Raw genomic sequence first — 13494 nt, forward strand, 5'->3', positions numbered from 1 at the left:
CTTTCCTCCTCTGCTTGTTTTTCACCCTGGTCTTTTTGGATGTTCTGTGCCTCCCTCCCTTCTGCCCTCCCTGCCAATTCACTAGTCTGTGTGGGATGTAATGCTGACTCCACCTACAGTTTCTGTGACTAGTACTACTTTAAATGAGACAAGGATCTTATGCCTTATGAAAAGCAACTGGAACTTCAAACTGGAAGCAATAGAACTTCATAAACTTGTAGAACAACTTTCTCTGGCAGTTAAGTTACCTTCGATGGTGATACTTTCTCTCCTATGGCTGCTGTGAGGTAAAAATCAGTGCGGGAGATCACACCTGAAGACCATCGACCTGTCTTTAGAGTCCTCGGCCAGAGCTTTGTCTTCCACTGACTGTCCATTCAGACTGTAGGAGTAAAGGGGACCTTGCCTGCAGTGGGTACCAGCTGAATAGAGGCTCTTTTCCTAATCTTTTAGACAGAAGAAGTTGTCTGTCAGGTCACTGGAGAACAAAGCAAGTGTTCACCAAAGCCTCATTATTAGTGTAGAAATGCCAACGATGGAAACAGCATGGGCAGGGTTTGGAGAAAAGAGCATCTTCCAGCCAAACTCAAGTCAGCTACATTTTGCCATGTTTAAAACCATGCACTTGAACTGTTTTCTCCCACAGATTTCTAATAAAGGCATGTCAAAAAATAAAGTGTAAGGCTACATGTTTTCTATTTTTGTCATGTTTCACTGCTTTAGCAGAAGCTTTAAAAATCATATTTAAAAATTCCTCCTTGATTTCAACAGTTTCTGTTACTCTGTGAGACTTTTAGAAATCATTCCGTGCTGTAGATCTTAAGCCAGTGTCCTCAAGTAAGTGGACGTATGTCCTTGCACAAAGGGAACCTGAGGTTTGAGCGTTTTGCTGAATATTTAGCTGTTCTGCTCTGTATGTTATGGCTAATCTTACATAAGGTCAAAAAATTAAATGCAGCTATGACATATTTCTCACACCACAGCAAGGTTTCCTCCCACTTTGTCAGGGACGCTTAACTATGGCCTAAGGTTTTATCATGCCTGTAAATGCTTAAGCAATTTCATATCTACAAGAAAAGGCAATTTTCTCATGGCTTTGAATTCCCAGATTCTCAGAAGAAAAAGGGCCTATTTTCTTTCCTAGCACATTGATCTACCAGAAGAGAAAAGGAGATAATGTTAGGACAATTATGAATTGTTTGAAAGAGGGGACTGTCACACTAATTACCTTTCACTGTTTGGATGCAACAAAAAGAGCATAAGTCAACAGGATTTCTTAACAGTAAAAGAGATTATAATAGAAGAGAAACTACCAATTACCCTGTTGATTGGCTAAGCTCACCCAGCTGCAAAGAGTGAATTTGAAACCTGTAATTCTTTCAAAGGTGAGTATGGTTACAAAACAATTAGTGCACATCTATCCTAACTAACACCTACCCCCTGTGATGATGATGATAGAGGCAGCCCAGCTTCTCCAGACTCTCACAGCTGGCATCTGCATCAGTCTCATTGACAAAGATACTTCTTTGAGAGCATATGCTATAACATTTTTTTTTCTTTCTTCCATGTAGGGCTTTGAGGGAAAAATGTTCCTCAGGGTTCTAGCAGCCCTTAAGATCAGTGGCTCAGCAATGCCCCTGAGCCACTTACATATTTGCTATGGGATAGATATAATGTGAGCTAAAATTTGGCTTGCTTTTTCCTTTTTTGCTGTCTATTAAGCCAGCTATAAGCGTACCAATAGTCTGATCAGCTTACAATATCCTTTCACTACTCAAAGCACCTCCACCTTGATGAGCTGCAGCTTCAAGATGATTCAGAGGAGCTCTACAGAGAAGGGTCTGGGTGTCCTGGTGGACAAGGGATTGGCCTTGAGCCAGCAGCGTGCCCCTGTGGCCAAGAAGGCCAATGGTATCCTGGGGTGCATTAAAAAGTGTGGCCAGCAGGTCGAGGGAGGTGATCCTCCCCCTCTACTCTGCTCTGGTGAGACCACACCTGGAGTACTGTGTCCAGTTCTGGGCTCCCCAGATCAAAAAAGACAGGGAACTACTGGAGAGAGTTCAGTAGAAGGTGACAAAGATGATGAGGGGCTTGGAGCATTTCCCTGATGAGAAAAGGCTGAGAGACCTGGGACTGTTCAGCCTGGAGAAGACTGAGGGGTATCTTATCAATGCTTATAAATATCTGAAAGATAACAGTCAAGTGGATGGGTCTGGGCTCTTTTGAACAGTGCCCAGTGACAGAACAAGAGTCAATGGGCACAAACTGGAACAGAAGTTCAGAAGTTCCATGTATACATGAGGAAATAATTATTTACTGAGAGAGTGATGGAGCACTGGCACAGGCTGCCCAGAGAGGCTGTGGAACCACCTTCTCTGGAGATATTCAAAACCAACCTGGATACTTTCCTGTGTGACCTGCTATGGGAAACTGCTTTGGCAGGAGGTGTTGGACTAGGTGACCTCTAGAGGTTCCTTCCAACCCCTATGATTCTGTGATTCTGTGATTTACCTTCAGCAGCTGTATATCAAATAATACTGAAGCAGCTAGTTGAACTTCATGTTAATTAACTTATAAGAATTTAGATGGAATCTTACAAGGACCCTCAAATACATGCGGAGTTGCTGTATGTGAATATTTTTGGAAATATGATGTGCCATACTAAACAAAATATACTTTTTCTTGATTATACTGGTTTCTGCTAAATTATTTTATATTGAAGTATGGAAAGTGAGCATGTCACATGCTCATTTAAAATTTAGTTTAACAACAAAAATAAGAATTTCCTTACAAACAATATGTTTAATACAAAACAACACTCTTCTTGAATTGGTAATTCACTTCATCTAAATATATTCAAAAGAGATAAAAATGGGTAGATTCTAATACTCTTTTAAAAATCAATTTATTAAAAAAGAAAAAAAAGACCCAGCATACACAGACAGTAGTCAATTTCAAAGTCAGTAACCTCATTAGTTTAAAAGCAAGAATCCAAAACACAGCTGTTAACCATACACTCAAATTGCTTAGATTGGACAACTCTATTCAAAATATTTTAGAGCCTGTTCCAAAGAACACCATCCTCATGGAATCTAAATGCAAAGAAAGGATATTAAGAAAAGTGATTTTTTGAAGTCTAGGTGTGAGAAAACTGATAATGACAGTGAGATATTAACATGTCAACAATGAATAAATACAAGATCTTAAAGTTCAAACCCACCAGAAATCTCATAGATCATTCTCTTTTTTTTTTTTTTGAAAAAGATATACAAGATTCAAATGTCAGAATTATAATGTCAGAACTGTTTATAATGTCAAGTGATGCTTGTTGCATACTTTTAGTACATTTTATCGATCAAACTAGAACCTGAGATAATTGCAGATGATGAAGCATATTTCTTGTGCAAAGGGACGTGGATTTGTAGTGAATTTAGATCAAAAACTTTTTCATATGGAAGTCTTAGTAACTGTTTATTTCAAGCTACATCAATCCATGCACTAATTGTTTTGTATTAAGTTGATGCTTCTGAGAGCATTTAGTATTAGTGTGATGCCTTCATGGCACTGCCAGCCAAGGAGTACTTATGATATAATTGTAGTGAATCGATACATCTTGTTGCAAACTTGAGAAAGAATCTATCCCAACAGAACCAGACAGAACTAGAAATTTTCACTTTTTAGTCAACCCATACGATTACATTTCAGAACACAGAATTACTCGTCTATTAAAAAGAAAGCTTGAGTTGTTTTTACCTTGGTTTACTAAGAAAATGAGGCATCTGTGATCATGCCATCTACAAACCTCTTCTCTACACTCCTAACAGCTACCACATTCAGAGATGATTGCAACCCAGTTTGAAAGAAGGTAGAAGTCTCAAAGAGACTAAACTGCTAAAAGCTTTCGCCCAAGTATCTGGGCAGGACAGACATACCATAATTTGTACTCCCTGTCAAGGAAAGGCAGGAAGAATGCGGCTATTAAACAGTCTGTTTGGCAGAAACCAGCACTCCCACCAGTATGAACTAGTCATGATAGTTCTTACCTTTTGTCTCATGCAGCCATGGCAAAGAGCCTAGTGAAAATGGTTCTGCAAAGGAGGATATATAAGTGAAAGGACACAGATCTCTGGGAAACCAGATGATGTTTGTTCCAGTGATTACAAAATCATTTGTTTTAACCATTCTTTGAAATTCTAATTCTAAACAAAATTTCATTCCAGTGCTTCTCTAAAGGTTAATTTGAAAGAACAGTAGCTGAACCCTGCCAAAAACATTAAAGCATCACATTATTTTAATTTACAGGTATAATAAAATCAAGAGTGGTAGATGGCTTGTCAAAGAGGATACACGTCTCTGGAGTATTGAGCTGACTGAGGTGTTTCCCCAAGAATCTGCTCTTATTTTGAGCACTGATTAGAGCAAATTTAAATTAATGCAAACCAGGCTTTATTTTTAATGGACCCAGATAGAAGCCAATCCTACCTATCACCACATTAAAATAGTAGGTTAATGCACCTACACTTGAAATAATAAATGTATTAACTCCATGTCTTCTAGAAAGGTTGCATTTTGCAATATTGTCACTGTTTTATTGATTACTCTGAGGTGTTCATAGAAACCAAACAAATTATTTATTCTGCATCAAATATCTTTTCTGTTACACATGGGCAAAAGGTTGTGTTCTGTAGCTGCCAAGTTCATTGATGAGAGACAGAATAAAGAAATGGACAGATGTGGAGTCAAGAGTGGAAATTCTGAGGGAGAATTTTTCCTGGAGCTGGTGGGTCAGTACTGTCTGGGCTGGTTTTGACAACATCAAGTTCTCTGAATGTAGGAAATATTATCTTCCCTGAGTCGATGATACAGATGCAATATCCGTCACTGAGTCCTTCAGATGCTGTGCCGCCTGCCGTTCTGTATGACTTTGATAACGTTGGAAAGGTCAAAACTTTTTGTAATCAATTCCATTAGATCCTCGTCTCTTTCCACACCAGTGATAAACTCTTCTAAAGTCAGTTCCCCTAAAAGGAAATCAGATACTCCTTAGGAACCAAGTAATGTAGCAATCACCTTCAATGCAATACAAAGCCACTCAAGCCAAGATGCATCCCTCAAGAAGATTCTACATTCTTCTCTGCTGATATGCAAATATAGGAAGAATATTTTCTAATGTATTCCTATTTTGCACCGGATTCTAGAATTCAGACTCATTTTTCTCTGCTAAAACAGATCAAACACTGCTATCACAGAAGTCTAAGCCAACAATAGTGCTTAGCATCTTTGGTGTTGGATGTGTGTGATAAAAGGCACTAATGAAGAATACATCCAGGCTGAATTTAGCTGCACAAACCTATTCGTACCAAGGTAACTGGAGTTTATCTTATAGGTGGCTTTAACAGAGACTAGGGCATGATTTGCTGAGGATTATGAGGCATGGCCCCTGTGTTAGGATTATCTAGAGCCAGAATAAGATGTAGTAAAAAATCTATTACGTTTTTTGCTTAGAGAAATTATTCCAAGCAACTGAAATGGTCTTGGTTTTTTATATTTCTTTTAGAGTGTGATTTTTTGGGGTTCATGCCATAATCAAGTAATACTTTGGAATTTTCAAGACAACTACAAAACTGCTTTTTTTTTTTTTTGAGGAGCAGGAACATTTTAGCATTTTTTCTCTTCCTGCTCCCTTGCCTAGCAGCAAAGGCAAAGGCCAGTCCAAGGCATGTGTCTGCTGGCAAGGTACACTGGAGTGTACACAGTTCTCTGTTTAGAAGTTATTCCAGTGATGCTGTTTTTCTCTGAGAGAGGAAACAGAGCTTGGTTTAAAAGGAACAGTGATTTCTTCCTCTGGGAATGGTTTAAAGTTTTTATTAAAATCATAAAAATGAATGATTTCTTACTGAAATAATAAATTACAAGAGGCCGGGAGAAGAGAAAATAGCTGGATGACTTAGTGCCTCTTCAGTTATGTGGTACTCTCTGCACTGTAAGCAAGTTCATATGCACACTATTAAAGCGAAAGGACCCCTTCTGACGCAGGTCTTGGCACTCAGCTTGCAGTGAGAGGAGTATCTGGTATTTCAAAGTAACAACACCAGAATGCAATTGTACAAAGAACAATGCAGTTACCAGTGAGAAGTTACCCTGGCATGTCCAGGCTCACTGGGACTGTCACAAGCTTCAGATTTCCTTCACATAATGCAAATAAATTGGAAGGCCATGAGGGGATTTGTTTTCGGAATTGCTCCTCACAGCCATGAGATTATTTCTTGTATTTTAATGTGATGAAGGAGATCACAACTTATTTGTCTATTTACATTTTATTTTTACTTTATATATATGTATATTTAATAAGCAGCTACAAGATGATAGCATAGTTTAAGATAAACTTGGAAATTTTTGTCTTACTCCTCAGGTTGGTTAAATCCTGCTGCTTTGCAGCTATTTAAAAATAACTTGCTATGGAAAGCAGCTTGAAATAGGGGTATTATGAAGAGGATTCTGAATAATTCATGTTCTGGCATCTCATTGCTAAAATGTAAGACATACAAATTACTTTTTCAGCTAATTGTCTAGCTCAGATACAACTATTACTTGCAGTGAACATGTATCAACACGGGGGCCAAAGTAAAAATAATCATAGTATTGAGGTTCGATTCTAGAATATGACTACGTTGTTTGAAGTCTGTTATTTGCTTTCACCCAAACAATGGTTCCCATAGGTAGGCAAAAATGCTCTACCAATTATTCATATGCACCACAAAAGCATTATTTATGTTCTGATTATATATTGTAAACAGCTTTCTTAAAAGTAACTTTAATACACAAAGTAAAACCCCCCACATAATGAACAACAACAAAAAAGCCTAAAATCCTGCCTGGATCTGATCTTGCTCAGCAAAGCTTTCCTAATGTGCCTAATTTGTCAATGATTTCAGTAGTTGCCAGTGGAAGGAGGATTTTCATCGTTAGAAATAGGAGGGAAGATATTCACATGTGACACATATTAAAAACAACTCCAAAGCAGTGAATTAAAGCTTTAGTTTCTAACTGCAAGTCCAGCTGGCTTAATCTAGTCTCTTGAGAAGAAACAATAGCATGTGTCTTAGCATATGTTAACATTCAGACTCTGAAGAGACACTGAGTGTGCTGTCCAATCTTTTTGAACATGCATCTTGGTTTTCTTACTCAGTTTAGGCAGGTTAAGAGACATGCTTAGGCAGATTTTTGATCACGTGTTTTTTGCTGAGCAGCCAGAAGACTGGCACTTTGGATGAAAAGTGCAAGACCTTCACGTTTTAGCCACTACTACATACAGTTCCTGTGCTAAGTTAATAGAGGCAGTTGATTTACATTTCACTGTAAATTTGAGAGAATATAGATTCAGGTTTTCAGTTCATCTAAAACCATCAGTTCTTCAGTTGTATGTTAACTCCCTTTCTGATCCCACGCTCCCTCATGGGGGTTAAATACTGCCAATACCAAGAAAACCTGGATTATTACCATCATTGTTCACATCTATCTTCTGAAATATCATGTTAGTGAATTCTTCGGCCGTCATGTTGGTCTGTCCATTAATAGCCTGGATAGCCTGAAAACAGAAATGCAGAAAGTTCCTTCAGCCTTTTACCTTCAAGTTATGAAAACAATACACTGGCAACTGCAGTAATTCGGATGCAGCTCTTTAGTTCAACAGCCTTTCAAAAACACTAAATAAATTGCTATTTCAAGTAAATCTTCAGTAATGAGGATTGGAAATTTAATTAACATCACACAGCCTGAAGATTAGAGACTGCATTTACATATCTCTGAAGGTCTTCTGAAACCACGTGGCACCTCTGTTGTTCAATACACTTGTTCAAATCACACCAGCATTTTTTTTTCACCCTAGAGAGTTCTGTGCATTCAGGGGGTGCCCTACGATCTGTGTGATTTAAATATAGTATTATTTTTCACAGCTGAAAGCACATGATGTGAAAGCCTAAGTTAATCTTTTATTAAAATATGTTTAACTTACTAATCACTAATAAAGGAAGAGTGGCAGTCCAGAAAGTTGGCAGAATTTAGTTGTCCTCCAAAAAAATTTAAAAAAGAAGTCTCCCCTCTACTTTTTCTATGGCAAAGGTATCCAAGAGTAAAGGCATAAATGAATACTTCTGCAAAATTCTGTCCCGTTTGCTGAGACAGTAATTTTTGGATTATGTTGATCATTCTGGTCAATAAAATGGGAGCCCATATGTTAATAAACAGCAGCCCAGATGCAAGAAGCACATACTTACAGAGCTGGACTCAAAATGAATATCATAATTATTAAGTGACTGGGAAAACAGATAAAAATATATATGTAAACACAGGCATATATGTTCTATAATGGACATACTATAGATATTTTTTTTAGATTGAATTATCTTGAGATGAATTGTATTGTATAGAACAAATACACCAGTCATTTCTTTTGGTATTCCTGACATTACTTTAGAAATCATTATGTGTTTAATTAAAATGTATGTTAAATGAATTCAGCACTTATGTGGAATTCCTGACCATCACTGTCTACCATATTTTGCACAGAGTTCCAAAAAGTGGCAAGAATTTTACAAAAAAATAGGTACATAATCTTGTTTGCATTACTCATTCATACTTCAGATACTTTTTGGTATTTTATATGTCTGACTCCAGTGCAGCCTTCGTAAGGCTGTACCTCTGTCATGGTTAATTTTGTTGTAGCACTAAGAGGAAAGCAGTTGTTCCTGATGTACTTGAATCACTGACTACCACAGAATCCCTCTAAATAATAAAATAAATTAACGAAGCTGTTGAAAGGGTGGTGACAGGGTGCAAGGAATTTTGATGGCTTATAATGATCTGCTGATCCAAAGTTTGTATAGCTCTAGGGACTGATGAAGTTTTAATTGGACTTCTTTGGTCTAAATTAGTGTCTCAGATCTGATATATCTTTTTGGATAAGCCTTTGTTTACTCATGCCCAGTATAAGCAGAGCTCTTAATGGCTGTGAGCCTATATTTTTATTTTTGTTTAGAGCCCACCTATTTTAATCTAGCCTAAGTAAAATGAGTCACAAAGGTGAGTTAAAGTTCTTTTACTCCAAAAGAGAGGCAAACACATGGAAGTTTGAAACAGTTTTAAAACAAGTTAAGCAAAAAAAAGAAATCTTTACATTAATAGGATTTTAATTCTCTTCAGATAAAGCGCAAGGCAATGGCAGTTGCATCAGTGCCTTCAATTAAAAAAATGATTGAGAATATCTACAATAGAAAGATGACATTAGTCTTAAAAGAGGAGAAATCTGGGCTGTGCAGACTCTCCTTCTGCCTTTAGAAAACTGATCTTTATAAAGGGATGCATCAAGTTCATTTGTTTGATCACATGGCTAATCTGGCTCTGGTTCCTTTTATTTGGGTCAGTAGCTCTTGAAAGCAGTAAGACAGAATCCAGGAAAAGTAAGTTCCCTGTTAATTAACATCTAAATAGTTATTTAAAGTGATATGTTCCCTGCAGCAAAACCTTGATCTTTCTATTTGCAAGAAACCCTATAGTACTTTTTGGATGAAAGCAGCTAGTGAGGTGCAAAAGATTCGTTCACCAGAGCAAGCTGAAAAATATGGAAATCATTTTACAGAAAAAATTATCCTGCTTTGTTTTCACGGGTTTGAAATTGGCCCATTTTTCTGCAAAAATTTCTACAATATTTGTATCAAAATATCAGTTCATGATTTAATGATAAATTTTTTTTTTCCAATTTAATTAAAAAAAAGACTAATGACATTTGTAGTAAAAAAATATAAAAGCTTTTCAAAAAGAATTAAAATAGTGGAATGTTTTGATGACACCTATGTTGTTTCCTGCACGAAGTTCAGTTGGAGAAGCCATTTTTCCACAATAAACTGGCACAAACCCTTGTAACCATGTTTTATTCATTACGCTACTTCATCTCTACCCTGCCTTATAATACAGTTTATCAGAACAATATTTCTACTGTTTCTACAGTTTTTCACTTTCGTTAAAGCAGCATATTGCTGTAGAACTATGGTTTAAAGTAAAACACTACTTAGATATATATACTTCAGTAAGCAAGAAGCTAATGACAAGAGTGGCATTAGCCAGAACAATTTGGGCTTTACAACTATAAAATTTTAGGCAAAATACAACACTGTTTCAGAGACACCGCACTATACCAGATACAATTGCTACTGGTCATAATTTGCTTACCGCGAATATGCTCAATAGTTCTTTTTTATCAATACATCCGTTTCCATCAGCATCATATAGCTTAAAATACCATTTCAATTTTTGGTCAATTTTCCCTCGTATAACCAAATTTATTGCAGCTATGAACTCCAAGAAGTCTATAAATCCATCCTAGGAGAGAGAAAGGAAAAAAAAAAACAACCTGTTTAAAAATGTTGGCTTTTTGCTCATTCTGGCAATTTCACAGAAACAAGTCATCAAATTCACTATAATACAAGCTGATTTATAAAGCACCTTAGCATAGAAATTTCCCCTGGCATTTAGGAAGGATGAGCTCAACTGGAAGCACTATAGGAAGGAATGTTAGCACAGGCAGTTTTGTTCTCCCTGAAAAGCTATGGGGGAAGCAAATCTGTTTACAGCAATTGTTATTGACATTGTTCTAGGAGAACAAAGAACAGGTTTGTGGTAGACTTCCACACTAGAAAAAGGGGAGTCTTGGATATCCAACTTCATACTGTTGAGATATCTACTGTGGAACTGCTTATATTTACAGGGTACTGCAGAAATGTGGATGTTTTCCAGTGCAACAGAGCTGCTCCAGGTGTTACTAATCTGAGAGATCATGTAATAAATATTGTAGATGGTAAACAATAACCCAGCATGAGTGATAGATACTGTAGTTTATTTATGCAAGCATCAGGTCTCTCTGACTAATAAATTTTGCATGGGATATAAAGTCTTCAAGTCATAAACTAATTTCTGAATAGTGAGAACTGAGGGATATGCATAGGGAAGAAGCATTTCAGATTGATTTAATTCCGTATGTTTTGCTTCCTTTTCTGATGTTACCGAAGGAAACTTGTCAAGGACAGGACTCCATGGTCAATTGATCTAAGCTACTGTGACAATTCCTCTGTTTCTGGAAAAATGTAGTGAGGGTGGAAGAAAACAGTTGCTGAATTTGGAGACTACTTGCTCCAACTGTTTCCCATGTGCATATAAAAGGAATTAGCAGCTGGTAAATTTAATCCTGTGATCTTTACATTGGTCAGAATCCAACCACTTGGAAAATCTTGGAAAGACTGTCATCAGCTTTAGATGGCTTGTGGCTGAGAAGATTGGATGAATATCCAGTAGGTTTAACATGTTACTTATTTTTATTGCCTTATATCAACACACATTTTGCCTTCTGAGGTTTTGCAATCAGCAGGCATTAGTCTGTCCTCCAGACTGTACTAAAGTAAAAGAAAAGAAGTCTTGTAAAGGTGTGCTGTGACCCATTGCCATACATGTAGTTATTGTTTTGATTTCTGTGCAAAGTGGTTTGGCACTGTAGTACCTAAGTTTCAAACACACTAGATTCAGTGTATATGTAGATAGCTATTGCATGTGCATAACTTTTGCGGGCTGATCATTGCTTCACAGACTCTCTGTGCAGGTTCTGCCATCACTGCTGGATTTACTTTAATTTTAATTACAGCAAATTCAGCAAAGCCAAATTTACTTCTCAACCGCAGTTTGAGATGAAATGAAATTTAACAATAACTGCATGTAGTTTTCAACCAAGATTAGGCCCAATGTTAAAAAGAGATGCTTCACCAGAAAATGACGCATTATGTACCACAAACTTTATGCTTCTTTCTGGAACACCAATTTGGATTTCAATTTTGGAAATATTATTTCAAGAAATACTTCATCGGGTATTTTACTAAGGGCTCCTTTTACTTTACTGATTACATTTCCAAACCTGGATTTTATCTACTAAGATAAAAGATCTAAGATCTACTAAGATCTACTAAGAATGTGGTTAGATGTATTCCACATTTATGTCCCTTTATAGAATTTCTTACTATTTAGTTAAACTACAGATTAATTTCAGGCTTGCTGGATATTCATGCCCAGGTTCATTTTCTTTTTTTTTTGCCCTTACATTTAATTCTGGGTTTTGCAGAACAGTTATTTTATTTGTCTTCTTCCTATGTCTTTCAATTCTGTCAGTCAGAAGTTTGGGAAATGTAACAATAAGCTTAGTATGTTGGGCTATGAACTCTTGCCTAGTGGGTCATTTGGCCTGTCCCAAGCAGGAAGGGACTCAAAACCAAGGTTAAAAAAAACCAACAACACAACAACAACAACAAAAACAAATCAAGAGAACTCATGGAAATTAACTCATCCCAAAAACTTTCCAGTCAGGATACATAATCAGTAGCTCCACAAAAAAAAAACCCAACACAAACAAATAAACAAACCAAAATACTTCTGAAATACATCTGAGACAATGTGGTTTTTAGAGAAGCCCCAGTTGCATGGAGTTGTGGAGACACAAAGACCATGAAAACAGCATGTTACCCTCAAAAACACCAGGAATAGAAATACTAAGAAGCCTGACGTGTTTATCCACACAGTATGGAACCAGAAGCACTGTACAGAGGCATTGATAAGAAATGTGCTATTTTTCTTTTATCCACAAAAAACATACGTTGTAGGTAGAAAAGAAAACACTTACGTGATGTGAAAGCTGTAGAAATCTTGTTAGACATCCAGAGTTTTCTCAGATAAAAAGAAATATTGTGCTTTTTATAGTAGCATACAGGAGCCTCAGACTAGTGCATTAAATAATGGAAAAATCATAACAGTAACCTATGAAGATCATCCTGTAGCTCTATGAGTACAATAAATAGTACAATAAATGTATTATGATGTTATTAAAAGAATACTGCAGTGGTGATTTACCCATCTGCTGCTCTGTAACGATTCACAATACACATGAGGTATGTCCTTGTGTGTCTCTGGGCTCTGTATCTTGTCTGGGCTCACATATCTTCCACAAGATATGCTCTCTGGATACAGTGGTAAAGGAGGAATACCTCCTTTCCAAAATAGGAGAAAACCTCCCAAAAGCAGTTCTGAGGAGCAGGATGGAGAGCCACCAAAAATGTCCACTAAAGTTCTGTGTGCCCCTGAGTTAAGACCTCCAGTCCTACTCTTTAGCTTAGTAGACTTAATAAAAATAACTAACTCACTGAATTTTTAGTCTTTAACAGCTTGATCAGGTGAACTAGAAGGTTAAGGTCAGATCAGACCATGTGACTGTTGTGCACAGTAGTTCCTTTGGATGCTGTGCTTGTAAGTTATTTAGATTTCATTGACAGGTATTTCTGAAGTCCCTTGTAACAAGGTTTGATTCACAAAACAAGCCCAAAAGCAGACTCCTAAACTGGAAGGATTATTTTCTGATTATGTGACACAAATCCTCAGGGGTCTGAAGGCACCACCTGCCCTCCC

The 13494-nt window shown here is 37.0% G+C and overlaps 1 protein-coding gene across 1 annotated transcript in view; it reads right to left on the reverse strand.

Annotated features, from left to right (window-relative positions):
* GUCA1C (guanylate cyclase activator 1C) overlaps window positions 2934–13494 on the reverse strand; it is a 35296-nt gene continuing 24735 nt past the window's right edge. The window contains exons 2-4 of the mRNA XM_021400963.1: window positions 10228–10377; window positions 7501–7588; window positions 2934–5021 (exon numbers count right to left, since the gene is read on the reverse strand). Of these exons, the coding sequence (XP_021256638.1) occupies window positions 4891–5021; window positions 7501–7588; window positions 10228–10377 (369 nt within the window). The 3' untranslated portion in view covers window positions 2934–4890. The remainder of the gene's footprint in view (window positions 5022–7500; window positions 7589–10227; window positions 10378–13494) is intronic.

The sequence above is a fragment of the Numida meleagris genome, chromosome 1, assembly GCF_002078875.1.
Source record: "Numida meleagris isolate 19003 breed g44 Domestic line chromosome 1, NumMel1.0, whole genome shotgun sequence".
Taxonomy (NCBI): Eukaryota; Metazoa; Chordata; class Aves; order Galliformes; family Numididae; genus Numida; species Numida meleagris.